Source organism: Pipistrellus kuhlii, unplaced genomic scaffold (assembly GCF_014108245.1).
Source record: "Pipistrellus kuhlii isolate mPipKuh1 unplaced genomic scaffold, mPipKuh1.p scaffold_m20_p_10, whole genome shotgun sequence".
NCBI lineage: Eukaryota > Metazoa > Chordata > Mammalia > Chiroptera > Vespertilionidae > Pipistrellus > Pipistrellus kuhlii.
In genome coordinates, this window is record NW_023425405.1 from 37,295,656 (window position 1) to 37,320,766 (window position 25,111).

Consider the following 25,111-nt stretch of genomic DNA (forward strand, 5'->3'; position numbering starts at 1 on the left):
AGTGAAACAGGTCTCTATCAAGATTGACCAATAAATGTACATTTATGTGTTTTACGTTATATTGTGTGGTCCTCATTTTAAACAATTGTTTTCGATTAATAACTGGCATAGACTACACTGCATTAGAGAGTTTCTTTAAGCAATTTCTGCAGCTATAAATAGATTTGTTGATATAACTTTGGGAAGCCATTTTTTAAATATTTTTTCGTAGAACAGGCATGGCTTTTAACAAATATTACCATTGATGAGTACAGTGAGTTTAATTTTCTAGACTAGACTTGTGATCCTGCTATATAATCAAAGGTAATACAATCTTGGGGTTCAGCAACTTTTATTGTTTTACCTAAGTTTTGTTTAATCATGACTTATGGGGAGATGGAGGGGTCAGGATGTGGAGGAGTCTACGTATGAAAAAACAGGGATGAATGGGACATTTCAATGTCCTTTCAGAGTTATTTGATTATTAGTTTTTATACCACACTAGAGGCCTGGTGTATGAATTTGTGCATGGGTGGGGTCCCTCAGCCTGGCCAGGGATCAAGGCCTATGGAGGGGGAAGGCCAACTGGCTAGGGGGAGGGACCACAGAAGTTTGGCCAGCTGGCCTCCTCCCCCTAATAGGGGCTGATGGGAGGGCCAGTTGGGGGGAGGGGCCAATTCCCTCGACCCCTCTCCATTGAGGCCCATCAAGGTTAGGGGGATGGAGGAGTCATGGGAGGTTGGCCAGCTGGTGGGGGGAGGGGCCACAGCAGTGTGGCCAGTGGGGAGGAGGGGCCATGGAAGGTTGGCTGGCCGAAGGAGGAGGGGCTGCAGGAGGTTGGCCAGCTGGTGGGGGGAGGGGCCACAGTAGTGTGGCCAGTGGGGTGGTGGGGCTTTGGGAGGTTGGCTGGCCAGTAGAAGGGGCCACAGGAGGTTGGCCAGCCAGGGGAGGGGCTGCAGGAGTTGGCTAGCTGTGGGAGGTTGGCTGTGGGAGTACACTGACCACCAGGGGGGCAGCTCCTGCATTGAGTGCCTGCCCTCTGGGGTCAGTGCATGTCATAGTTACTGGTTGACCAATAATTCTGGTTATTTGGTTGTAACGGTTGCTTAGGCTTTTATATATGTGGTTTAAACAAGTAATACCTCAGCTAGGCATTTGATAGTCATTTGATTGTGTGCCATTTCTATCCCAATTTCTCCATTTCTATCCACTGCATTGCACTCCATGAAAGTCTGTGACCTCTGGGCTAGATGGACAACTATTCAGGTTACCTTGCTTCCCAGGAGAGTTTTTACTTATGTTTTTATATTACCTCATATCTTCCCCCTTTCTCACTGTATTCCATGTATTGTTCTCAATAAACCTCTGTGTTTATGTGACCACCATGTCATGTGAACCCAGCAACTCTTCAAAACTGATACCTCATTAAGAGTCTCCTTTTCAGGTTTATTTTGATGGGGGTAAGGATGGGGATGAGATGGCAATCTGTTGTATTTTTCCCACCTAATATTTATGGTGTGTAGCATAATGGTGGTTCAACTTATATGCATTGAAATGATTAGTTCAGGTTTCTATATGTAACCTATTATTCTACAACTTTGAGTAATGTCATTATGTATTGAAAATCTGATAGGATGATTACTTCAACAATATCACTTGTCACTTTTCTTTAGATGACTTTTATAGTCACTCTAATATTGTACTAATTGTTAAAGATTTGTGTTAATTTCTTGCACATCACTATGACTTCATTTGGTATGTCTTCCTTTTTGTCCTCACTTATGTTTTTATAATTTGCAATTAACAAATCTCAAGTATTCCATGTAAAGTTAATATTAAAAATGAATTTATATATTATCAATAGAATATTGTGTGGCTTTTTTATGTGTTAAAGCTTTGCATCATTAATTCTTTATATTATGTCAATAGTTGCTACTGTGACTTCATTTTATACTTTTGCAGCTTTGTAATAATTTAGTTGATTTCCTGAAGTATTGTGGATAATTGATAGTGTCTTGCTTAATGAATGTATTTTTATTATTTATTTATATTCTTTTATGAATGTATTCTTTATCCCACTTTCCCACCAGCCTCCCCAACTTGGAAACTTACCCTCAATTCTACACCCCCTTCTTCCCATATCCCCCACCCTCCTTTCCTCCATTTTCTTCCTCCACCACTCCCTACCCTGTCTGCTCTCCCACCCAGTTCATTCCTCCATCCTGTCCATTTCCCCTCACCCAATCCACTCCCTTACCTCACCTTACATTCTCCACCCCAAAACCCCCATACTGTCCACTCTCTAACCCCTCCACTCCCCAACATTGTTCATTTCCCCCCACCCAATCCACTCCCTCACCTCACACTCTCCACCCACCAACTTCCCCATGTCATCTATTCCCTCATCCCTTCACTCTGCCACCTTGTTCATTTTCCCCCACCTAATTTTCCACCCCATCCACTCCCTCACCTCACTCTCCACCCCCATTCCCTCCATCCTGCCCACTCCCTCACCCTTCCATTTCTCAACCCTGTTCCCTTGATAGTGGTAGGCGCTGAAATGATCAGGACACAATTTGCACTTAACCACTAAATCTTTATTGATTGAATTTATTATAACATCAGTATTAGTAATTGAGAGAAATAAAGAGAATACAGCAATAATAATGAGGGAGGGTAGGGGTGTAGGATAGGGATAGGGATATGGGGAAGAGGTAAAAAGGAGGGCGACTGATGGGAGCAACATTTCTTACTCATCACTTCCATTTCTTATTCATCATTTTTGCATAACTTCCATGAATATTCACCATACATCACATCAATGTCATCTCAGCAACAATTTCTCAAAGGGTATCTATCCACCCTATAACTCACTAAAGACTTTGCTCACAATCTTTATCTCTGGAGTTAATACTCAAGGCAAAGAGCCATCTATTAAATGATCTGTTTGATCACCTTTGAACTTTATCCCACTAGGGTTTTTTTTTTTCTTCCATGTTCAAGTCACCCTAAACAGGTTCATCTCCCTGCAGTTCCCTCCGAATTTATTTGAAATTATTAAAGGTAGCAATCACAGGATAAAGGATCACAAGTGCACATGTCTACTTATAGTGATATCTAAGATATAATCATGCTGTGTAACTAATCCCACCCACTTAAGATTACTTATTAATCCCTCCCACCCTAAAATTACTAATGATTATATATATCCCCTATGCATTAAAGTGATTACACAAAGAACGCTATTTTCCACAGACTAATTCGATAGCGTTCCACAATCTGAAACAACAAAGAACTCTCCCACAAGATGTGCCCTTCCTGAGATGAAAATGTAGTGGTTCCCACTGGCTTTCATCTCTGCAGGTGGTCTCTCATTCCCGCCCAGGTCTTTCCCAGCAGTGTTCTTTGTTGCCAGTCTTGAAATTCAATCTGATGTTAGATGTCTGTGGTAGATGACAACTGGGTCAATTCAGGAGTCTAAGAGGTACCTGCCAACTTAAACAGAAATTCAGACTGCACTCTATAGATGTGCCCCTTATTTTGTGCACCTGTTAGTGCTACCTCACATGATTTAATCAAACTAATTCTTCATTTTCCAGCATCCATTACAAGTACCTAATTGCTCAAACTGAATTGACTATTAAAAATGTAAACTTCTTACATATTCTAGCATGATGAACTTTGCTAGTTTTCCAAGTTTGACTGAAAATGGGAGCTATAACTTCTTCCTTGATTTTCTTAATTAACTCTCTGAATTTGGGCCAAAAGTCAATCAATTTTGCCAATTTGTTTCAAAGGATTGACTATTGGCTTTGTTTGATAATTGATATAGCTTTATTTATCTCCTTTATGTTTTTATTCTGCTCCCTAGTTTATTTAGAAATTTAATTACTTTGGTCTTTTCTTTCTTAAGAATAAAGGCATCTCTGTTGGAAAATGCCCCCAAAATTTAAAGTATCCAATTAACATAAGTTGATCAACAGCAACAGCAACAGCAACAGCAACAAATTAAATCAATCGACTGAAAGGAAACTTATTAAAATTCTGCTGCTACAGAACAACAAATTTGAGATCACATATCTTTAACATCTACATTCACAGATAGCATATATAGCAAAACAACATAGTGCACACTGCCAAAAGTCTTTCACAAGCTTCACTAAACAGCCAGATGTGTGTCAGCGGCTTCATCCGTGCTCTCCGTGACGACCACTGTCGTCACTGGCCAAAGTCTCCAGACTTCTGCTTGCAGTTATGGCAAATGTCCGTGTGCACATGTTGGGGCTGCAGACAAATGAGCCATTTCTAGGCCCCCTGCAGCTTAAAGATCAATTGACAACTATAAATTTGACACAACACAACTTGAATTCAAAGATAATGAGGATGGATTGATATTGATATCTGAGGTAAAATGTGAAGTGACGCTTCAAAATAGTCCAGAAGCACAAATGCACCATTTAAAAAATAATGACATACTTTAAAAACACATGAGTGACGGACAAGTTGGCTGATTCCACTGAAAAAGAAAATGAAAACTGATTTGGAATAAAAAGCCAATTAGGTATCTTCTTTGGATTTGCATATTTGTGTGAGCGTGTGATTGTTTTTAGAGGCCTAATTGATAAAACTAAAATTACACACGATGTTAAAATAAAAGTTGAAGATGAACAAGATGAACTATTATACAAAACTCCAGTTCCAAGGAGCCTCTAATTCACAGTGTTTGTTGAGAGAAGTTCACAGTATTTTACATTACATTACTTCCTCGGTTTTAATTAGCTTAACTCTAAACACAGTAAAAATTGACTAGTACTTTACAGTTCAACAATTAACAATATGAGCAGTCCCACTCTAGAGTCGTTAAAAAATTCAAGTTCTTAACTAATCTACAGTTAAAAAACATTAAAGAATTTAAACATGCAAGAATAAGGGTGGATGATAATGAATAGTAAAAGATGAGGTTGATGAAAAAATGAAACTTCACCATTCAACTCCTCTTTCTAATAGGCAATTAGAAATACACATATATATACATAGACACATATCACATTGTTTTCTACTGCTTAAGGGGTATTTTGGCAATTGGAACTGTGTTGACACACGTTCCTCGAGTCCTGCTTCCTTCTTCTCCACGCGTGGCAGCAAAATGGAGCCTCGGCAACCAGGCAGGAAGGATGACGCAAATCCTGCAGCAGGGTAATGGCAGTAGTAAAGAATTAAAAGAAAGACAGGTTAGACAAACAGGTCAAGGTAGTAGCAAGGGACCAGGCTAAAGGAAGTCAAGGCAGTCCCCGGGAGACACCAGATGATGTCACTGGGCTGAACACAACCTCTGAGCTGTCTGTTGCTTTGAGACTTGTCTTCTGGGGCCTTTCATTCATTGGCAACCGGATGTGGAGCTCAGGACAGAAGCCCATGCCCTCAAGACAGTGTCCTGTGCCCCAATTCCTCTTCCTCAAAGACATCCTTCCCAGGAATGAGTGTGGGCACACATGTGAAGGCACACTCAACATGCAAGAGTCCATCCAAAAGGGCACTTCCTTCTGGAGCCCGAGGTGCTGTGCCTGCTCCCGGGAGAACTGGTCACGTTGCTGCTCCTTGAGAAGTAACAAAATCACGAAAGAGAAGTTCAAAGGTGAAGCTTTTAGGGGTGCAGCGGAAAGATCACGGAAGCCGTTTCACACTGCACCAGTCAATTGTGGCTTCCTTAATAAGGCGGCGGTTCTCTTTAAAGAGAACCAAAACTGTAATAAAGTTTTATCCTCCTCCTCCATGTCTCCCCCTCTTTAGAGAAAACAGCATTTCGTGTGTTGGCATCAGCTTCTCTGTAAATATTTCCAAGATTACCTGGGAAGTCAACTTGCGAATTTAGGTTAGAATTGGCAGTTAAGAAAGTTAATTTGTTGGTCAAATAGTCTGTTGCTCCCAAGAGGTCTTTTTGGTGATTTCAGGACGGGCGCCAAGTCCAGGGTGGCCCTGACCTTCTGTGGCTCTTCAGAGGTGACAGGTTTGGCCTGAAGATACAGGGGCCCAGGTTGGCACACAGTCACTGATGGAGAAGCTGCCCATGACACACGCTGAGGGCAGAGATCCTTAAGGACGTGAAAAGAATTCACAGGCTGAAGGAGGGCGGCGGCGGCGGCGGCGGCGGAGGCGGCGGCGGCTGCGGCGGAGGATACTGGGGTACCGGAGGCTGGCGGTACCAGTGGGGATTCCAGGTGATCATCACGGGGACATAGAGCGGGCGTCCATGTCCATCTCTTCCTACTGGGTACCAGGCGAAGCCGACGGGGTAGGCCGGGTAGGCCGGGTAGGTGGGGTATCCAGGAATCTGAGGGACGTACTCAGCGTAGGTGGCCAGGTGGGCCTGGTCATCCCAATTTGGAACAGAGAGCTGAGGGTACTGATTCTGGATGGTGACACTGTTGGGAGCGCGGCAGCGGTAGGAAACCTGCAGCTTCCACCCCCTCTTCACCTGAAGGACCTGGGCACCGTTGGGCGCGATGGTTGGGGTGATCAGACCATCCTTCACGTGCCTGGCGATGAACTCCCGCAGAGCTGCCATCTCGGGCTCGGTGAGCGAGTAGATGTGGCCGCTGGGGATGCTGTGGGCTCCGGGGATCATCTCGATGTTGGGGTCCACGAGGCGGTTGTCGGGGTAGACGTTCTCGTCGACGGGGGTGTACACGTTCTGCACGTAGTAGTACCTCACGGGCTGGTACACTCGGAAAGCCTCGATGGCGAAGAAGAAGGGAGGCAGCGCAGGGGGGAGGAAGGCGGGGATGGGGGTGTACACGCGGCAGTGGAATCGGCAGTAGTCGGAGTCGAAGATGATGGATCGGGTGCTCCAGGTGATGTTGGGGTCGTGGGTGCTCAGCCAGCGCACCCCCAGGACGATGGGGAAGAACGGGGACTGAGTCACATCCAAGGACAGCACCTCCCGGTGGTTTCCCAGGTCGACGATCAGCTCGTGCGTCTCGTGGACGACGGGGCCCGATGCTATGGGGCGCCCGTCGATGGCTTCCACCAGTATCGGCCAGTCCTTGATCCTCAGAGGAATGGCGTGGCGGGCGACGTACTCGTAGTCGATGAAGTTGCCGGAGGCACCAGAGTCAATCATGGCCCGGACAATCAGGGTGTGTCTGCCCGGGATGTGGATCTGGAGCATCACTTGCAGGTGAGATGAAGCATCATCCGGTGGGGACCTTATTAATTCCGGCCCGGTCGCTGAAGGTCCCTCTACAGCGGGGCCGGGGAGTTTCCCGCCGGCGAAGCAGCAGCGGCGGCGGCAGCAGCAGCGGCGGCGGCAGCAGCAGCGGCAGCGGCAGCAGCAGCAGCCTTGGCAGCCTTGGCAGGACAGTTGTCGGCGTAGTGGCCTCCGTTCCCACAGTAGAGGCACAGGTTGAGCTTCCGGCGTCTCTCTTTCTCTTCCGGGGTCAGGCGCATGCGTGCGCCGCCCACGGGCTCGGTGGGGTCCACCTGCTGCTGCTGCTGCTGCTGCTGCTGCTGCTGGGTGGTGGTGCCCACCTGGTGGTGGGTGGTGCGGGCCAGCACCAGCACGCGGGTGGTGGTGGTGGTGGTGGTGGTGGTGGAGGTGGGCGGCTTGCGGGCCGCGGCGGCCGCCCGGGCCAGCCTCCTCTCGATGAGGATGCACTGGCTGATGAGCGCGGGCAGCGAGCGGGCCACCTCGAGGTGCGCGAGCTCCGCCTGGATGTGCTCGCTGAGGCCCTCGTGGTACTGGTCGATGAGCGCGGGCTCGTTCCAGTCCAGGTCCTGGGCGATCATCTGGAACGCGTTGGAATAGTCCACCACGGAGCCCGTGCCCTGGCGCAGGCGCCGGATCTGGCGCTTGGCGGCCTCGCGCCTCTGCGGGTCCTCGAACACGTGCTTCATCTCGGACATGAAGGCGCGGTAGTTGTGCATCAGGTAGTGGGCCCGCTCGAGCTTGGCGGAGGCCCAGCGGGCCGCGCGGCCGGTCATCATGCTGGTCACGAAGCAGACGCGCACGCGGTCCACGGAGAAGTCCCGGTTGCTCTTCTCCATGAAGATCTGGCACTGCGCCATGAAAGGCACCAGCATGTCGGGGTTGCCGTCGAACTTCTCGGGCAGGTCTTCGGAGCCCTCGTCCACCTCGGGAGGCAGGGGGACAGCAGCCGCCGCCGCGCCGCACAGCTCCAGCTCATCGTCTTCCTCTTCCTCCTCTTCCTCTTCCTCCTCTTCCTCCTCCGGGGGGTTGGGCCCCACTTGCTCGCGGAGGTTCGAGTTCTCCTGCGTGAGCCTCTGCACCTGGTCCTGCAGCTTGTTGTTCTCCTCGGACTGCCTCATGACCTTCTCGCGGAGGTCGTTGATCTCTTGGGAGAGGTTCTCACGCTGGCGGTGCTCCTGGCTGTTGGGGTTGCCCTGATCCTTCTGGCAGTTGTTGTTGTTGTTGGAGGAGGGGTCGTTGGGGGGGGGAGGAGGGGGAGGCGGGGGGCAGTCGGCGGGCCCCAGGGTGGCAGTTGGGGTGGGAGGAGACCTCCCAGCTGTGGCTTCGCTTCTGTGGGGATGAGGGCCTGGGTCCTGGCCTCCTCTTCCACCCTTTCTTCTTTTTGCTTTCAAATGCTTTTTGTTTCTGTAAATGAGGATGAAAGCATAACTCAACATGTACAGTCAAAGCAGCACAATAAAAACTTAGCATGTAAAGTGCTTTAAATACATGAGTATTTAAAGCTTAAAGAATACTTTAAATACATGAGTATTTAAAGTATAAGGTACTTTAAATACATGAGTATTTAAAGTATCTCTTGCTTACATTAATAGTTAATAAACAAAACCCCATACAAAGAAACAATAGGTAATGGGAAGAAAACACTTCTTTTTAATGTTCAAATGATGTTTTTCTCCTCAAAAATCACCTATTCATTATGATTCAATAATACATAACTGTATCAACAGTACACTGCTTAACTATGACTATAAAAGAATGCCAAGACACTCCAAACTTGTTTTGAATCCAGAGATTCAAGCAAGAAACGTCCAAGGTAAGATGGCTACCAAATTACACAAGAGAAAGCCAAAATGATAACTTTTTAAAACAGTTATTAAAGAAGTTACAGGTAATATAGCAAATAAATAAAAAATCTGCCAGAAAACACATAGGATTGTCTAGACTAGTTTTCTGACCATAATTTGATTTCCCAAAAAGAAATTCCTATGGGACAGAAATGGCACTGAGCAGCAATACGTGTATATCAATTTTCCTCCTCATTATGTATGCAATTAACAAATATCAGTTGCTACCTCCTAGGAGGAGCTGGGCTATATACATAGAGCCCAATGATAGTACACCTCAAACTTAGAATAAGGGTTGAATTAAATAGTTCAGGAAAAGCACATAGTGAGTTTTTAATAACTGTTATGTGATATTAATCAGGTAACTAATAAGAAAACAGAACCTCCTGTGTAAAGAGGTTGGGATTAAAACAGGGAGGGGCTGCAACTATGACGATCTGGGCATTGCATTTCCCACCTAAAGATACTATTTTATTTATTTATTTTTAATATTGAGTTGGTCAAACAAATCCAGGGCCTCATTTGACTTGCAGGTCACCAGTTTGCAATGCCTGCTTTTTAAAAAGGAGTTATTAATGGAGCCCCACTTGAAAGTTTTTAGGTTCTAGTGGGATAGGGCTGAATTCCTTGGGTTGAATGGTGTGGGGGTGGGGATATGGGAGAGAAAAGACTAAAGGTCCTAATTATGTATATGGTGACAATCACATAGTGCCCATATTCCTCCTGAGTTCAGGGGTAAATGTATGTAGAGTAAATTATTTTAATTTTTTTTAATGAGCATCATGTTGTCAAATTTGGAAAACTGACATCCTATATGCCCTTTGCCCTTTGCTGTTGGTGTGTCCTCTCCAAGGAGTGGCTATACAGCAAGCAGAGTCCTTAAAGGACATGTTTACTATGTGCCATTTTAATAGTTTTAACTTTATATTTAATTATTTTAATAACTTAGGCTATAAAATAATCAATCAATGACCTTCAAGATAAAATACTTGTTTTTAAAAAGTAGAAGGTGCAATTAATACACCTTAGTTTGATATTTAATTTCATTTCCAATGCCTTAAAGACAATTGTATTGGTGACACTCAAATAATGTAATTATTTTTATTTATTAAATTTAAGAAATTAGAGTTTTGTTGTCCCCCCCCCCAAAAAAAAAAACCCCCAATAAGCACAGGTCAGGTGACTCAGGTGCCATTTCTGTCATCTAGATCTTAGGAGTTTGAAAATACAGATTCTGAAGAGGCCTGGCGCAGATTGACCAGGTCAGAAAGGTTAACCTACATGTCAATCAATCCCAGTCACTGGAGTGAGTTGGCTTTATTGAGGCCCAGGTCTGATGGTTTTAACATCTGCAAAACACAATGATAGGTCAGAAATAACAACGCATTAGGAAATTAGCCAATAATCACCGAATTGTTTAGGGACACAAGATCAATAAGGGTTTAAAATTAGTATGTTTTTAGTAGACAGGAAGGTAACAGGAAAGTGAGAAAAGGCCTGAAGTTCGGACAAGAGGGAGGGGCTGCATCTATGTAACTGGGGGATACATGCCTCCCCTCCCAAATACATTCAAATCTTTTAAAAAAATGTAACTCCAGTGCTGGTCAAACAAATTCAGGGCTTTATTTGGTCACCAGTTGTGACCCCTGACCTTTACTAATATCAGGCCTCAGCCCCCACTCTCAGGAACTCTAACTTTGGAGTGGGACTCCAAGTCTTAAGAAAGGTGATAGGGTAGTGGGCAGGTAGGTTAATTTTCAGTGTCAGGAAAAGTTTTAAAATGTTTTAACAGCAACTGGAGGACAGATTAATAAGGGAACAGGAGCATTGTGACTGGATTTAAATTACAGCTCCTTAAACGCCCCCTTAAGAGGGGGGCCAGATTGGGGAGACAGGGGTCAAGAGGCCCCACTGCTGAACCTGGAAGGACACAAGCATAAAGCCAAGCCACCTGGGACAGGTGACGTCATTACATATGAAAGAATTTTGTGTTAGTCTTTTTAGAAATTAAATACATACATTTGTTTAATCCTGGCCTCTTCAGGATGACCTCTAAAAATGTCTATACCCCGAACACACCAAAGATCGCTGTACATTAAACATTCTGTTAGGAAATGACACTTCATTAAGCAAGTCTTTATTGTTTTACGTTTTCAAATGTCCAATTTTTTTTTTAAAGTACTATGTGTACTTTTGTGAAATGCAAGCTCATTCATATGCACATGTTTTCACCACAGGTTTGAACCTCTTTAAAATGAAGACACCAAGTTTCCAAGGGAGGGGTGGGGGGTTAGGGTGCCAAGGGGGGTCACAGGGGCCAGGGGACTCGCTGAAAGCTGTAATTATGATAATTACATGTTTGTATACTTGTTGGGGGCGGGGTGGGATGTGACAGATGGGGGTGAGCCAAAGCCCCCAAATTCCTCCCATAACAAAGTCCTGGCTCATGGTTTATAATAATATAGAACCAGGTTTTTAAATTTATTTAATTAGAAAGATAAACATGGTACATATGACTGGCCATAAAGTATGGATTTATTTTAAAGGTGTTTAATAATGCCAGTTAAAACCCTCAATCTACATTTTGTAATGTAACCACTTTGTTACATTACACAAATTTAAAATTTTAAATGACAATTATGTACCATTAAATAATCCATTTGCCCCGAATTTAAATAATTAGCTTTTGACTTTAAAAATAGCTAATTATTTTGAGTATTTTGAATTAATTTAGTTGTGTTGTGTTATAATTACAGCTTACATTGGAGTTTTAAGATGCATACTTTAAATTCCTATTAAATGTGAGAGAGATAAGGCAAGCAATCCATCACAGGAAAGAGCCAGGCGCAAGGCACCAAATAAAATAAAATAAAAAACCCTGCAGACACCAAGGCAAACACCAAATAAAATAATTTACTTTGGTCAATTTACACATACTTAATGAGTGCCTACCATATGCCAGGCACAATTAATAAATATGTAGACAAGTCAGCCAGAGCTAATAACCTAGAGTTCCAAGAGAAAAAAAATCCAGCTTCATAAGCACGCAATTAAACACCCCATCCTCGCTCAGAGGCCAGGCACCAATAAGCCACAAGTTGTTTATTTTGTATCCACCAAGGCATGGGATTCCAGCAGGTACCGCCACAAAAACACAATAATGTCGCAAAACGAAAACCAAAAAACAAAACCAACAACCTTAAATGTTGAAGTATTTAAAATATTTTGTTTTTCATTTGTAATAAAAACATTTAGCTGGATTGCCTTTAGAGGCGCCATGCCAGCCATGTCAGCATAAAAGCATCCTTTGAAGCCCACTATCGAGAATTTAAATTGTGGGATTTATGTTACTTAATATGCAAAGCACTTATAAAAAGTGCTTATGAATTCCAGGTATTATTATTAACTGTTCTTTATTATTTTTATTCTTGATTATTCTTATATTTATTAGACACCTGTGGATAAAAAGCAAAAAACGGCGCAGAAGAGAAACCGCAGGAGGGCGGGGCTGTGCAGCCAGGCTCAGGTAGTGAAGGCGCGCATGCGCAGTGGTGGGCCTGCTTGGCGGAGGGGGCGGGTGGGTGGTAGCTCACACTGCGCAGGCGCAGGCGGCTCCGGGGAGGCGGGGCCCTAGGCCAGCTCATAGGAGGCGGGCCCGGGAGGGGCCGGGCTTTGGATAGGCAGGGCCTGGGGGGCGCCACCACCTCAGAGGAGGCGGGCTTGGAGGGGCGGGGTTTGGGGGAGCCACCTCCAAGGAGGGGGCTCTGAGAGGCGGGGGTCTTGTGAGCCGCGTCAGAGGAGGCGGGCTCAGGGAGCGGCCGGGCTTTGGATAGGCAGGGCCTGGGGGGGCGCCACCACCTCAGAGGAGGCGGGCTTGGAGGGGCGGGGTTTGGGGGAGCCACCTCCAAGGAGGGTGCTCTGAGAGGCGGGGGTCTTGTGAGCGCGTCAGAGGAGGCGGAGGCGGGCTCAGAGTGACGTGTCGGGGGAGGAGGGTCTAGCAGGCGCGCTAAGGGGAGGCGCGCGGCGGAGGAGGCGCGAGGCGCGCTCGGGGGAGGCGCGCTTCGGGGAGGCGCGAGGCGCGCTCCGGGAGGCGCGCTCGCGGAGGCGCGCTGCGGGGAGGCGCGCTCGGGGAGGCGCGCTCGCAGTAGGCGCTAGGTGGCGCTAAGCGGCTCTGAGCCGATACTGCGGAGAAGTCGCGCTAGAATGGGCGGGGCAGGTCTGAGCCTGGCTGCAAGCCTCTCCCAGGACCCCCCCTCCCGACCAAGTCTCCCACAGCCAGATTCATTTCATGCAACAAGAGCAATCCCCTCCGGATCCGACCCCTCCCCGAGACTAAGCAAACCAACAGTTTCCACAAACTGTTGCTGGCCGCGGATTCGCGCCATCACCGCACCTAGACCGCCGCTTCCATCTAGCACAACTAGGCAAGGCAGCCCGCTCTGCCGCCACCGCCAAAATATCCCCCTTTCCGCTCAAGTCGGGGCCCCTCCACTCCACTCCACTGCTATAGAGCAGGAATGGTGTGGGCAGAACGTTAAACGCTAATTTTTTGCCCGGGGCTCCATTTTGTCTACCACCACCACCACCACCAGCACGCAGAGACCCGACCTGCAGAAAAACGTAGTGGGAACCATTCCAAAAGGTACGCTAGAGACAAAGGGTGGGGTCCCCCCCCTCTAAGAAGCCGGAGTAATTTTACTCCGCGGCTTACATCCCTCTACAGCTGGTTTCTTTATAGCGCCAATGCAGCTTGCATATCTCTGCAGCTGTTCTTACTTTGCAGCGCGTTCGAGGGCATAAATTGTTCTGCAGCTCATGTACCTCTGCAGTTCCCGTGTGTGGTAGCTTGTAGCTCCACGAAGCACCACTATAGTGCGATCATTTTCTTTTTTTTCTTTCCCCGTAGCGCTCATCGTTCGCAGCTCAGATTTTGCAGCGCATCTAAAGCGCAGGTCAATCTGCAGCTCCTACATCGCTGCAATGCCTCCTGGCTGGTAGCGCCAATGAAGCGCTTATCAGCCTTTCGCGCAATTGAAGCGCTTATCATCCTGCGGCGCGTGAAGCGCCAATTAGTTTGCAGCGCGTATCACTTGAGTAGCGCAATTTGCAGAGCAAATTCCAAATTGGACTGTAGCTCATGTCCGTCTGCAGCTCATGTCCGTCCGCAGCTCATGTCCGTCTACAGCCCACATCTGGATTTAGGTTCTAAGAAAATCAAAGCCGTGAAGGCTTCGTTTCTCCACTCCGTGTTTTTTTTTTTGGGGGGGTTCAAGCCAGTGAAGGCGTGACAAGGTTTTTCGTGGAGATATCCCGAGGCGCTACTCTCCATCTCCCCGATAAGAACGGGGAGATCTCCATCTCCCCGATAAGAACGGGGAGACGGGATGCGATCTGGAAGAAAAAAAAAAAGGAAAAAAAGAACAAAAAACGTTCTCACCGCATACTCACCACGCGAGGACTCCTCTGCGAGGGCGGGAAGGACGGGGTCCCACACCTGTGCCGGGCGCGGGATCCGCTGGCTGCCCCGCAGCCCGGAGAGGCTCCGGTTGCGAAGCCCGCTCAGCGGACCTTCCGCGGGGCTCGGTGGACCCTCTCCGATGCTCTCCGATGTTCTCCTTCCCAGGTCGCAGTCGGGTTTCTTCGACACACACCAACCGAAGTTGAAGCGCGTGTACCCGGAGCGCCGACTGGCAGCCTTATATAGGCTGAGCAGAGGAGGGGGCGCCACATCCCAGCGTGCCCCGCGAGCTCGGGGGGGCGGACGGGGTGCGGGGGCGGGGGGTGGGGGCGGGGGCGCCGGCTCGCTTCGCGGGCCCGCCGCTAGAGGGCGGACGAGATCACGGGAGGGGGTGCGGGGTGCCGCTGATGCTCAACTGGCCAAGCTGGGAAGAAAGAAGAAAGGGAGGGGAGGGGAGATCGAGGACGGCGGGGCCTAGGCAGGCCAAGCATGCAGTTTCCCCCGCGGTGGGAGTCGGGAGACCCTCGTGCGTGGGCAGGACAGGTTCGGGGGACGCGCAGGATGAGCCCCTGGACCACGGGCACCTTCTTGCTGACAGGTTAGTGACCCGCGCGCGCCACGGGAGGTGCCAAGGCCAGCTGGCCGCCGCCCTCCCATCCCCCCACCGAGGCTTTGGGTGCTCTGGGCGTCGCCCCCTCTTTGTTGCCTTGGGTCCCCACTGCACCCCTCTTTCAGGACGCCCCCCGCCCCACTTTTGGGCCTTGTGCGTCGCTCCCCAGGCTTGACCCTTGGCCTTTTCTTTTTCTTGCCCCCCCCCCCCCCCCCCTGGGCTCCTCCCTGCCCAGAAAGCGCAGAAATTTTATCTCCAAATTCCATTCCCAAACCTGTTTCTCCCCCCTCCCCCCCATCTCCAACCCTGGTGGTGGACCTCTCTGATCCCTGAAACAAAGGGTTGGAGGTGGGGGGGGGGGCAACAAAGGGCTGGGGGTCCTTGCCCATTCTTATGGGGGGCTCGTTGTTACCCCACGGATGGGTCTTGGCGGGACAAAGGCGAGCCATAAGAAAGGGGTGTCAGGCTTCACCCCTCTCTACAAAAACACATTTTTTCCCCCCTTTTCTTGAATCTGATGGGGAGAGAACAGAAAAACAAAAATGTCCATTTGAAACAACTGATTTACCCTTCTTCCTGAGCGCATTTCTGGGCGGCGGATCCCCGGTTTCTCTCTTAGTTCTCACTGAGCAGGGGAGCAGGATCATGAGATCCGGGGTCCAAGCTGGCCTCGGGGTCAGGGTTGGCCCCGGCTGGGGGATAGAGACGCCGAAAACGCACTATTTGCCCCACCAAGTGCTCTATTTCAAGGAAGCAGAGACAATCAGAAACAGCTGCGGATGCCTCCGCCGGGCTTGGCGGGCTCAGGGGCTCGCAGCCACGGCCCTTTTGTGGCGATTACGAGGTTTTCGCAGAGATTTAGCCTCCCCGCCACGGCACATTTCTGTAAATCTGGTAGGGAGCATGGCCACATGTTAGTCACAGCCACCTCGTGTCAAGCCTTTCGGCTGCGATGGATGCCGAGATTTCGTCCCCACATACAAACATGTATGTTTTTACAGCAGAGGACATGGCAGTGGCCTCCAAGACTCATGAAAGGTTGGGGAAGGAGGCTTTTCCCCCCCCAAAGAAAAGCCTTCGCGCGGGTTTCCATGTAAGCCCCCCAAAGTGTGAGGCGCCCAGAGAGAAAACGGACAATCTGTTGATAATCGGAGCAAAACAAGTTTAAGTTGAAATGGGAAAACAAAGTGTCTGCAGCTGAACAAGTTTCCTTAAACAGACATTTGTATTTGAAGGCTAAAATCCAGCGTAGTGTAGTAACATTGCCACAGATGGTTTTGTACGGAGAGAGGATAAAGAAGAATCTGACCCGTTATCCGTAGCCGGCTGGGTGGCAGGCTCCTGTGTAAAGCGAGGCTTCTTAGAAATAAAATTGTAGCATCTTTGCGGAGAAATAGAATATTGACCATTAGGTAGATGAATGAATGAAGTGCAGATTTCCAACAATGGGAGATATTTATCTAGGAACTTGGGGGGAATCACAGTTTTCTTTTTAGAAGCGCCTTTTCATCTTTAGGATGCGCACGTTTTTCCTGCAAGATGGAACAATATCAGGATTGCTTTTGTTTGCTGGAGTACCGTTGTGCGGGACTGTCAAATATTTAGCTTTTTTTTAATCCAGAAAATTTACTTCATCTAATTGTTAACCGATAGTCTTTTCCATAAGGTCAGGTGAAAAATCAGTGTAGATGGCAGGGGAAATTCAAGTTTATACATTTCCCCAAGATTTTTAAAGTTTCAACAAGTTTGAATCAATTGATATTTTTTTTCATTTCAAATTGTTAACCGGGATTTTTGTTGTTGTTTTAAAAAAAGGTTTAGTATTAGTTTTACCATAATTTCTATTCATTGCACAAAAAAATTAATTTCTATTCATTGTACAAAAAGTAAGGGAAAAATATTCCAGAAAATTGAAAAAAAAATGAAGACAATCAAAATCACCTGTAACCTCTTCATTCTAAGATTACCCCGGGAAGCATTAAGGAATTTGCTTTTTCAGACTTATTCTAACTAATACCTATTTTTGTGAGAGTTGTATGTATATAATTTCTAAAATCAAAAAAGGGATCAAATGAATTTTCTCCATTTTTCCCCCCAGGATACTTAATTGTCAAATAACATGACATTTTCAGACTTTTAAAAAATGAAATGTTGATTATTTTTTCTAAGTAGAATTTTAAATGACCATGCAGTACATAAAGATCTATACCTAGAGAAGTGAGAATTTTCTCTGATTTCACTATTCTAACATACACATAGTGACCATTTTGCTGTATTTTCTTATGTTATTTATTCTACATATGAAATAATTTTTACTTTGCCTTAGAAATACAGTTTTTCTAGAGAAGAAATCAGTAGATAACTAGTTCTGATTAACCTTTCTTATCTAAAACAATAAAATGTTAAAAATAAAAACAAAATACAGGGTTAATAGACAATACTTTAGATAACATTTTTGCATTACCTAAAGCAACAAAACAACATTGAAAACTACCCCCCAATATTAACAAAGACTTTAATACCTTTTTGACATTTAGAATCCTAAGTGAATTTTAGATTTTTTCAGGTATTTGTTCCTGGTGTTGACTATTTCTTACCTATTTTGCACAAGATTACATGTAAAGCAAAATGTAATGCCAGACTACATTTCATTGCTAATGTGCATTATCTATTTTACCAAATGAGAACTGGGCATTGTATTTGGACATTTTAATCCATCTTAATGAAAATTTTCTCTGAATCTAGGAAGCTGTTGACTTACCACCAACATTTAACTGCTAGTTTAGTGGGGAAATTGTATTTCAAAACAAAGTGTAATATTCACTTGTCATATAATAACTAGACTTCTATTTGGGCATCTTTCCTATTTAATGACCATTTGCCACTTATTTGTGAAGCTGTTGATTTACTTCATGAAATTAGCTGAATTTCTCCAATGGTGGGAAAATTGTATTTCAAAAACAATGTGGAATTTTCATTTGTCAAATTAAAAGTGGACTTTCTAGTTGGTCATTTTATCTATTTTAAATGGCTGAAGCTTTAGTATGGAAAATTTATTTCTAAGCAAAGTAAAATTTTCAGTGGTCAGATAATAACTGGACTTGGTATTTGATCATTTTATCCATTTCTTGTAAGAGTTTGCTATAAATTTAAAAGCTGTTGATTTACCTAATATATTTAGCTTTAATCTAGTACTGTTGACAAATTGTATTTCTAAGCAAAATGGAATTTTCACTTACTGTAATGAAAAAGTACTGGTGAGAGACAACCTCAAAGAGATAAAGATAATAGGTATCCAGTTTCTCTAACACCGGCTTCCCATGGATGAAAACCACGTTCAAACCAAAATGCGGCAACAGTGAAGAAAACCTGGCATGTTAACATTTCCCAATCAAATATTCAAATTGGGTGGGATTCTAATATGTGCCATATTTACAGATCACGTTTTCTCCAGTATAACTAGTTACCATGTTCCTTTTTCTTTTTAACTAATTGACCACGCTTACTCCATCAGTCCCCTTTTCTTAAAACTCATCCTTACCTCCGTTCTAAATAGCAGTGCAAATTCTATTGCTGATTCTACTCTTAGTGTTTTGAAAGGGGCTCTCGGTGAATAGATGCTATGGGTGTACTCGTCTGTGAGAGATTTTTGGCTGGAGCTCTGTTTCAGTCAGGGGCTTCACAGAAATAGTAACATGGTGATTTTGTGTTTATTTCCATTCTTTCCAATGAGCAAAGACAAAGAGACATCTCGGACACATAGACGGAAAAAAAAAAAAAATCCAGTCTTTTTCTAAACTTCAGGATTCAGTCTGCTATCTTCCTGGTTTCCAGAAATATTAAACCAAAAGTAGCAATGCAAAATTAAACATAAAAAAAGGAGAAATTGGTGTTTCTAAGGATCAACAAGTCTTTTGAAAGGACTATTTTTTCAGCTTGGGGTTTTCAGACTGTTAGGATCAGATGCTCTTGAAGCTGTTTCACATGAACTGCCTCTAAGCAAAAGGTTCTGGAAGCAAAATTCCCGGGGTCTTCAACTTTTAAGACAATGTCACTGTAGCAAAGACAAGATGGAGTAAAAACAATCCCCGCAGTCTGCTATTGGAACATGTGCATGGATGCTGCTGATTTTCTAGTCGGATGCATGTGCATATATATTTTTTTGCATGACTATCGTTTTAATAGGTGCAGATTTTTTACACTTTGTTTTGAAAGATAAGTGAATTTTGCATTCCACAAAGCATTTGTCAGGGATTTAGGATGCTCTTGTGTGTGACAATTGCTTTGGAAGCGTGACTCCGGCTGAACCGGCACCTGCCAGGTGTGTGGGTGACTGAGCGCGGGTCCAGCAGTGGTCCCCAGTCCGCAAAGAACCCCACATGCTTCGGCACCGGTTCTTCTCTTCTTCAAAATTTTTATGAATAACTTTGATGAAGACCTAGGGCACTTGCTTTAAAAAGGGATCACTGTTAGTGTTTGATAACAGAGCTTAGAGTTAACATGGATTAAATAGGTTGCCATGCTATGCAAAAAGATATTTTATACTAGTCAGTGCATCCTAATTCACTGAAGTGTGAGGAAGGAGGTGGCTTTACATGGTGGTGATTTTTTGAGGGGGGAAAAAAAGGTTAATATGAACCAGCAGCATGATGTGGCTGCAAAAAAAAAAAAATAAATAAATAAAATAAATAAAATAAAAATAAAAATAAAATTTAGATTCTGGTCATAGAATAGTGCCCATATGTCACAAAAATTAATAGTGCCCTGCTCTAATTAACCACATCTGTAGTATCGTGTCCATCTCTGGCTGTCACATTTAAAGAGAGATGTTGACAAATCAGACAACTTCCAGAGCAGTCCGCGGGGATGGTGAGAGGTCTGGCAGTCCTGCCACAGGAGCTATCTTCAAAGAGCCGGGAAATGTTTAGCTTGACGACTAAAAGTAGACATAAAGTCTTCTGTGTGTCTCAGAAAGCTGAATTAGTGCCAGTGGGTGACAGTGTTTCATCCCGGAGACCCTCCTAACAGTGCAGCTCGGCAAGAGAATCAGCCTAACACCCTTACTCGGTCCGTTCTTTTAAAACAGCAGAAAAATAGTCACCTTTCTTGCAGGGAACATTTCCCTTGAAGGCCATGATAACGTTTTGGTGTAGGACAGACAGCAAAGATACTTGTGATGGAAACATTTTATTCTTCCTGATCAGCTGTCTAAAACAAATAGTCCTGCGTGTTGCAATTTGATCTCTTACAACTTGAAAATTGCTGCAAACAGGGCAACTGAATGCGTTCCTTCCCCCCCCCTCATTCCATTTCAAACTTGAAAACCCGAGAAGAGAATTAAAGTTTTCTTCCCTTGCTCCCCCTCCCCGCCCCCCAAAGTTGTCCTAGCATTACTTGCTCCCTAGAATTGTTCCTTCCCTCGGGTTTCCAGCTCCCTGGGATCAGGCTTTTGGGCAGAGTGGCCACAGATGCTGGGGGCACTCAGGATTCAGGGGAGCGGGTTGCTGCTGGCTTCTGGTTCAGGACAGCTCAGATCTCTGCTGGTGGAGCCTCTTACCCCGGAGGACATGTGGGGCAGTTCTTCCTTCTACCCCCCCCCCCGTACCCCCCTTATATGTCCTTGCAATACTTAACATGTTTGCTTTATTTTCAGTAGAAAAATAAAACCTTCCCATCAAAAGTAGTTTCTGGCAACTGTACTCCCTCGACCCCCCTCTCTCTCAGGTCATCCTGGTTTCGGAGTGCCGCAGGGGGACATTCTCCGTGTCTCAAACATGTCTCAGGGCAGACTCTCTGTCCATCTGCCCATTGATGGCTTGTTTTGATTACCCTATCTGACTTTGAAAATTCGGTGCAAGTATGCACGCAGGGCTCCACTTGTGAGGAGCGATAGATAGCCCGTAAACTCAGGGTCTGGCCCCACCGAAACCATGTTTTATAGACCAGAGCCTTGAAAACTGAAGGGACCGCCAGGGAGAGATGTGAAGCAAGGACATTCTTCAGTTATCTCTTTCTACTCACTGTTCCCTGCCTTTTTTTTTTTTTTTTTTTTTTCCCCCTGCCTCTTCCCTCCATACCCAGAACTTTCATCCTTTCCCCCAACGGTCAGGTCAGAAACGCAGCCAGTGTGTTTAGTGTATTTTTCGTGTTGATCAAGTGTCTCCTTATTCCATCGTTTATCAAAGAGCCGTGCAGGGCTGTGGGACTGCGGCCGCGCGCAGGGCCACCCCTGCTGGCTGGCTTCCCGGGCTGTTGCCGAGGAAGCCACAGGCCGCGCTCCTGCTTCCGGGAGAAGCGCTCCACGCGGAGCGGCTGGCTTGGCACGGCTGGTGCACCTGCCCGCGGCCGGCTGCTGGCCAGCATCCCCAAGGGCCCCGTGCGCTCCTGCTTTCCGGGGAGGGCGGTGGAGGGCCCCCCCATGCTTACATACTGAAATTCTGAGAACTTATTTCAGAAATGAATAGGAAGCCTCAAAACAGGGGTTGCTGGCATGATTCTTAATGCTGTATTCTCAAAAAAAACACAAACCAACAAACCAACCAACAAAAAAACCTCAGAAAACACCAATCTGTTAGTAAAAAGCTCAAGTGCTCTTTTCTTGAGTCACTTGGGTAGAATTTTTATCTTTTTGTGTCTTCCTCTAAGGATTTTTATGCAGTATTGATGCAATAGCGGTTGCCATGTGTTTTGTTCCTTAAAAAGCGCCATTCTTTAGCAAGTCTCACTTTCTGCTTAATTGCCTCGGACTAATCAGACTTTAGAATGGATCCCCAGCATTCCGGACCCCGGGAATCTCCACGGCATCTGTGGTGACATGGAAGGCAGACTTTTTCTCTCCGGACAAACGGAGCCGCTCATTTCAGAAATGTCTAGGAGTTAGGCAGCCCTGGTATACATTCTTTCCCATTCTTCAGCTTTGCACTCATTCATCTGGTCACCTCTTGGATTATCATGGAGATGCGGGGCTCTCTGCGCGTCTGAAAGAAAAGATCCCAGTTTATTTTCCTGTGGTGGCTGCATTTCAGTTCCCCATGTCTTCAGGAAAAGTTGCTCTTATACCTCGGAATGCAGACGCACAGAGAAAAATAAATAACCCAAGGCTATTTAATTTTCCTCTCCTTGGGAAATTGGTGTTTCTCACTTAGCGGTAAAATGACATTGGCTTTTCTCCCCTATGAAATAGTTCATCATTACAGCAGCATCTTTAGCATCTCTCATTATCTATCGTTAATAGAGTGGGTTCTAATCACAGGCCAGTGCTGCAGAAGCGGGAACCAGGCAGGTTGCTACATGTGCGCATTGCAATGACAAATGTATGTTATTTTTTGCCTAGCCAGTTTACTTCTGAGGGTTTAGCTCACAGATGTGTTTGTGAAAGTGCTCAAAGATAAAAGTATAAGGATGCTTATTGGAGCATTGATAGTAATCATGGGAAAGCTAGAAAAATAGTGGTCATCTTTACTAAGCGATCGTTCTTTTTATTCATTTGTGTTTTTGATGGCGACGGGTTTTGAGACCCCCCTGTGTGTCCAGGGAATCCGAGTTCCCAGTCATTATGGAACTTTTACCCTGTTGGGGATGACAAAAATTAATTAAATAATCACCCACATGTATGTGCCCCTGGACCTGTGATACTGTACATGCTACGAACACCGCTAGAATTTCTAAGTCGTGGACTTAGACAGGGGGATCAAAGGAGGCTTCTCTGAGGAAGCACTCAGAGCTCAAGGATGAGTAAATATTATTGAGGTGAAAAGAAGAGGTACATTTGACAGGAGAGAAAGATCTCTGGGGGCCCCCGGGGGCACGCTGGCTTGACTGATAGAAGGCGCTGGACAAAGGCCAGTGAGGTTGGAGCCTGGAGGGAAAGGGGAGCACAGTGTGCCAGGAGGGGAGACGGGAGGTGAGGGAGCAAATTTTGCAGAACCCGTTAGACCACTTCAAAGAGCGTAACCTTTCCCCCCTAAAACCTATAGAAACTAGTTGGAAGGTCTGAACGGGGCGTGATCGGCTGCACATTTCAAAAAGCGTGCCCCGGCGGCTTTGTGCAGGGAGGGTTGAAAGGGTCAGAAGAGATTGCAGCAGATGAGCTCCAAGGCTATGCTTTTCGCAATCCGGGCTGCAAGCGATGACCTCCTGGGCTGGGGGGTTGGGGGCGATGAGATAGGAGGGACATTTTTAAAGAGTAAACAGCTTCAGGAGGGGGTCATGGATTGAATTTGGGCAGGAAGCGATGTCAAGAATGATTTCTAGATTTCTGTTCCTCTTCATGAGGATGAGGCATACGGGAGGACCAGGCTGTAAGGGACCGATCTGGGGTCCTTGTTGGAGAGGCTGGATTTGAGATGCTGGTTAAAAAGAAAAAAAAAATATGACTGAGCCACGCAACATAAAGCCATGCAACTTTATAAGCAATATCCTGCAAACATGTTCATGAGATAGGCTAAGTGAAAAAGTGGGATCGCATTATGTAAGAAAGCATACAAGTGTTTATGTGTACATGCATGCAGACATGTTTACAGGGAATATGAGAAGATGCAAAGACTATGGAGAGTGGCATCAGAGGGATGGCAACAGATTCATGAAAGGGAACTTCCGTATTTTATACCCCCACCCTGGTTGTGCTATTTGACAGGAATGACTTACAACGAGAACGTGTGGCTTTTATAGAAAAGAAAATTAATGACAATTGCATGTAAACAGCTAAGATGAGAGTCTTTTCCTTTCACAGTTTTCTTAATTGGAAAACCTTGTAAGCATGATTATGTTTTATTTTGAAGAGATGTTCCCCCTACAGTTTTACTTCCCTAACCCAGTAGTTTTTACACTGTACCTCTTAATCTTCCACTAGACTGCACTATCATATAGTCTAGATTTTATATAGTCTAATATACTGTTGTGTAGTCTGCCTTTCACTCATTTTATTAATTTCAGAACAGTCCAACATTTTGCAGAGGAGGATATTAAATAGTGATGGTTCATGTCATCACCGCATGTCCTAGGCATCCCTTTCGTGATGGGTCCCACTGGTGCGCCTTACTCATCTAACTTTTTTTGAGAGAAAATACAGGTAGTTCTATTTCCGGGCAGGGGAAACCGGTAATACTGTTATATGCCTTGGTCGGGTTATTTGAACAAAAGAGTAAAACTACCAAGAAGTGGATAACCCTTCCCTTGCCATTAACTCTTCTATTAAGCCAACACTCTTTTATTGACTGATTCCCCCCTTCAGTTCTCATATGAGTAAAGCAAAGGTGAATCTCGTGCTCATTCGGTTTTGATTTTGTTGCATTCTTTCCTCAGCATAAACCCGAGTCGATGAGAGTCAGAGGGGATGAATATCAGTATTTAACTCGCTTCTTATTGTATCTGGCTTTCCTCAGAAGGGTTAAACTGCAGCTCTCAACAGGTACGCTGTGGCCAGCGCTGAATGAGGGCTTGCTAGAATGCCATCCTCGTAGCCTTGCAAGAGGTCCTGAGGCGTTTGGGAGGGTTGGAGCCCATGGGCTGTTGCTTTGCTCCGAGTAGAGGTAAATGCTTGGAGCGTTTACTCCAGGGTGCCTTAGAAATATAATCATTTTTCATGTGTCTTATGTCCTGGAGAAAAACAAAAGTAGGTGTTATATTTTATAACACCAACTATAGTAACACCCAATAAGATTTTTTATTTGAACATCTATTTTTTTTTTAAGATCACATATAAAGAAATCTAAAATGTTCTTCATATCAGCTGAAGACTAGAGGTCATAATGACTCAGGGTTTGAGTTATGTGCTAAGCAGTCTCCTCAGGGTTTTAAATGCATTATTTCGTTTAACACTCACAACGTCCCTATGAAGTGGGCGCTGTACCCCAGCTTCCCACCAGGCGGAAAAATGGAATAACTTGCCCAACAGACAAAAATTGGTGTTGAACCCAGGCTCTCTGTCGCCAGTATATCTATACTCTGATACTATACACTGCTTTGCTGTACTCCAATCTCATTTCACTCTCAGCGAATGTCTTACCTAGTTT

General features: G+C 45.6%; 2 protein-coding genes across 12 annotated transcripts in view; one reads left to right on the forward strand and one right to left on the reverse strand.

Annotated features, from left to right (window-relative positions):
• Positions 1 to 2,554: 2,554 nt before the first annotated feature.
• Positions 2,555 to 14,742, reverse strand: PEG10 (paternally expressed 10). Of its 3 annotated transcripts, none has more exons than XM_045578426.1 (4): positions 14,468 to 14,736; positions 7,507 to 8,590; positions 7,307 to 7,458; positions 2,555 to 7,244 (listed from the first exon to the last, which is right to left on the reverse strand). In XM_045578426.1, the coding sequence occupies exons 1-4, from the start codon at positions 14,470 to 14,472 to the stop codon at positions 6,092 to 6,094; spliced, it is 2,394 nt and encodes a 797-aa protein (XP_045434382.1). In that variant the 5' UTR covers positions 14,473 to 14,736; the 3' UTR covers positions 2,555 to 6,091. The 3 variants fall into 3 exon arrangements, 2 of the variants coding, with proteins under 2 accessions (XP_045434382.1, XP_045434381.1); XM_045578425.1 differs by having other exon boundaries at positions 7,072 to 7,254; positions 7,318 to 7,458; positions 14,468 to 14,742; XR_004986530.2 differs by lacking the exons at positions 2,555 to 7,244; positions 7,307 to 7,458 and adding an exon at positions 10,312 to 10,379 and having other exon boundaries at positions 8,484 to 8,590; positions 14,479 to 14,737.
• Positions 14,743 to 14,892: 150 nt separating this feature from the next.
• Positions 14,893 to 25,111, forward strand: part of SGCE (sarcoglycan epsilon) — a 77,867-nt gene continuing 67,648 nt past the window's right edge. For 2 of the 9 annotated variants that reach the window (XM_036429386.2, XM_036429389.2), the window contains exon 1: positions 14,896 to 15,086. In XM_036429386.2, the coding sequence (XP_036285279.1) occupies positions 14,978 to 15,086 (109 nt within the window). In that variant the 5' untranslated portion in view covers positions 14,896 to 14,977. Of the gene's footprint in view, positions 15,087 to 25,111 lie in introns of all 9 variants that reach the window. The other 7 variants (XM_045578427.1, XM_036429390.2, XM_036429393.2 and 4 more) reach the window with 6 other exon arrangements.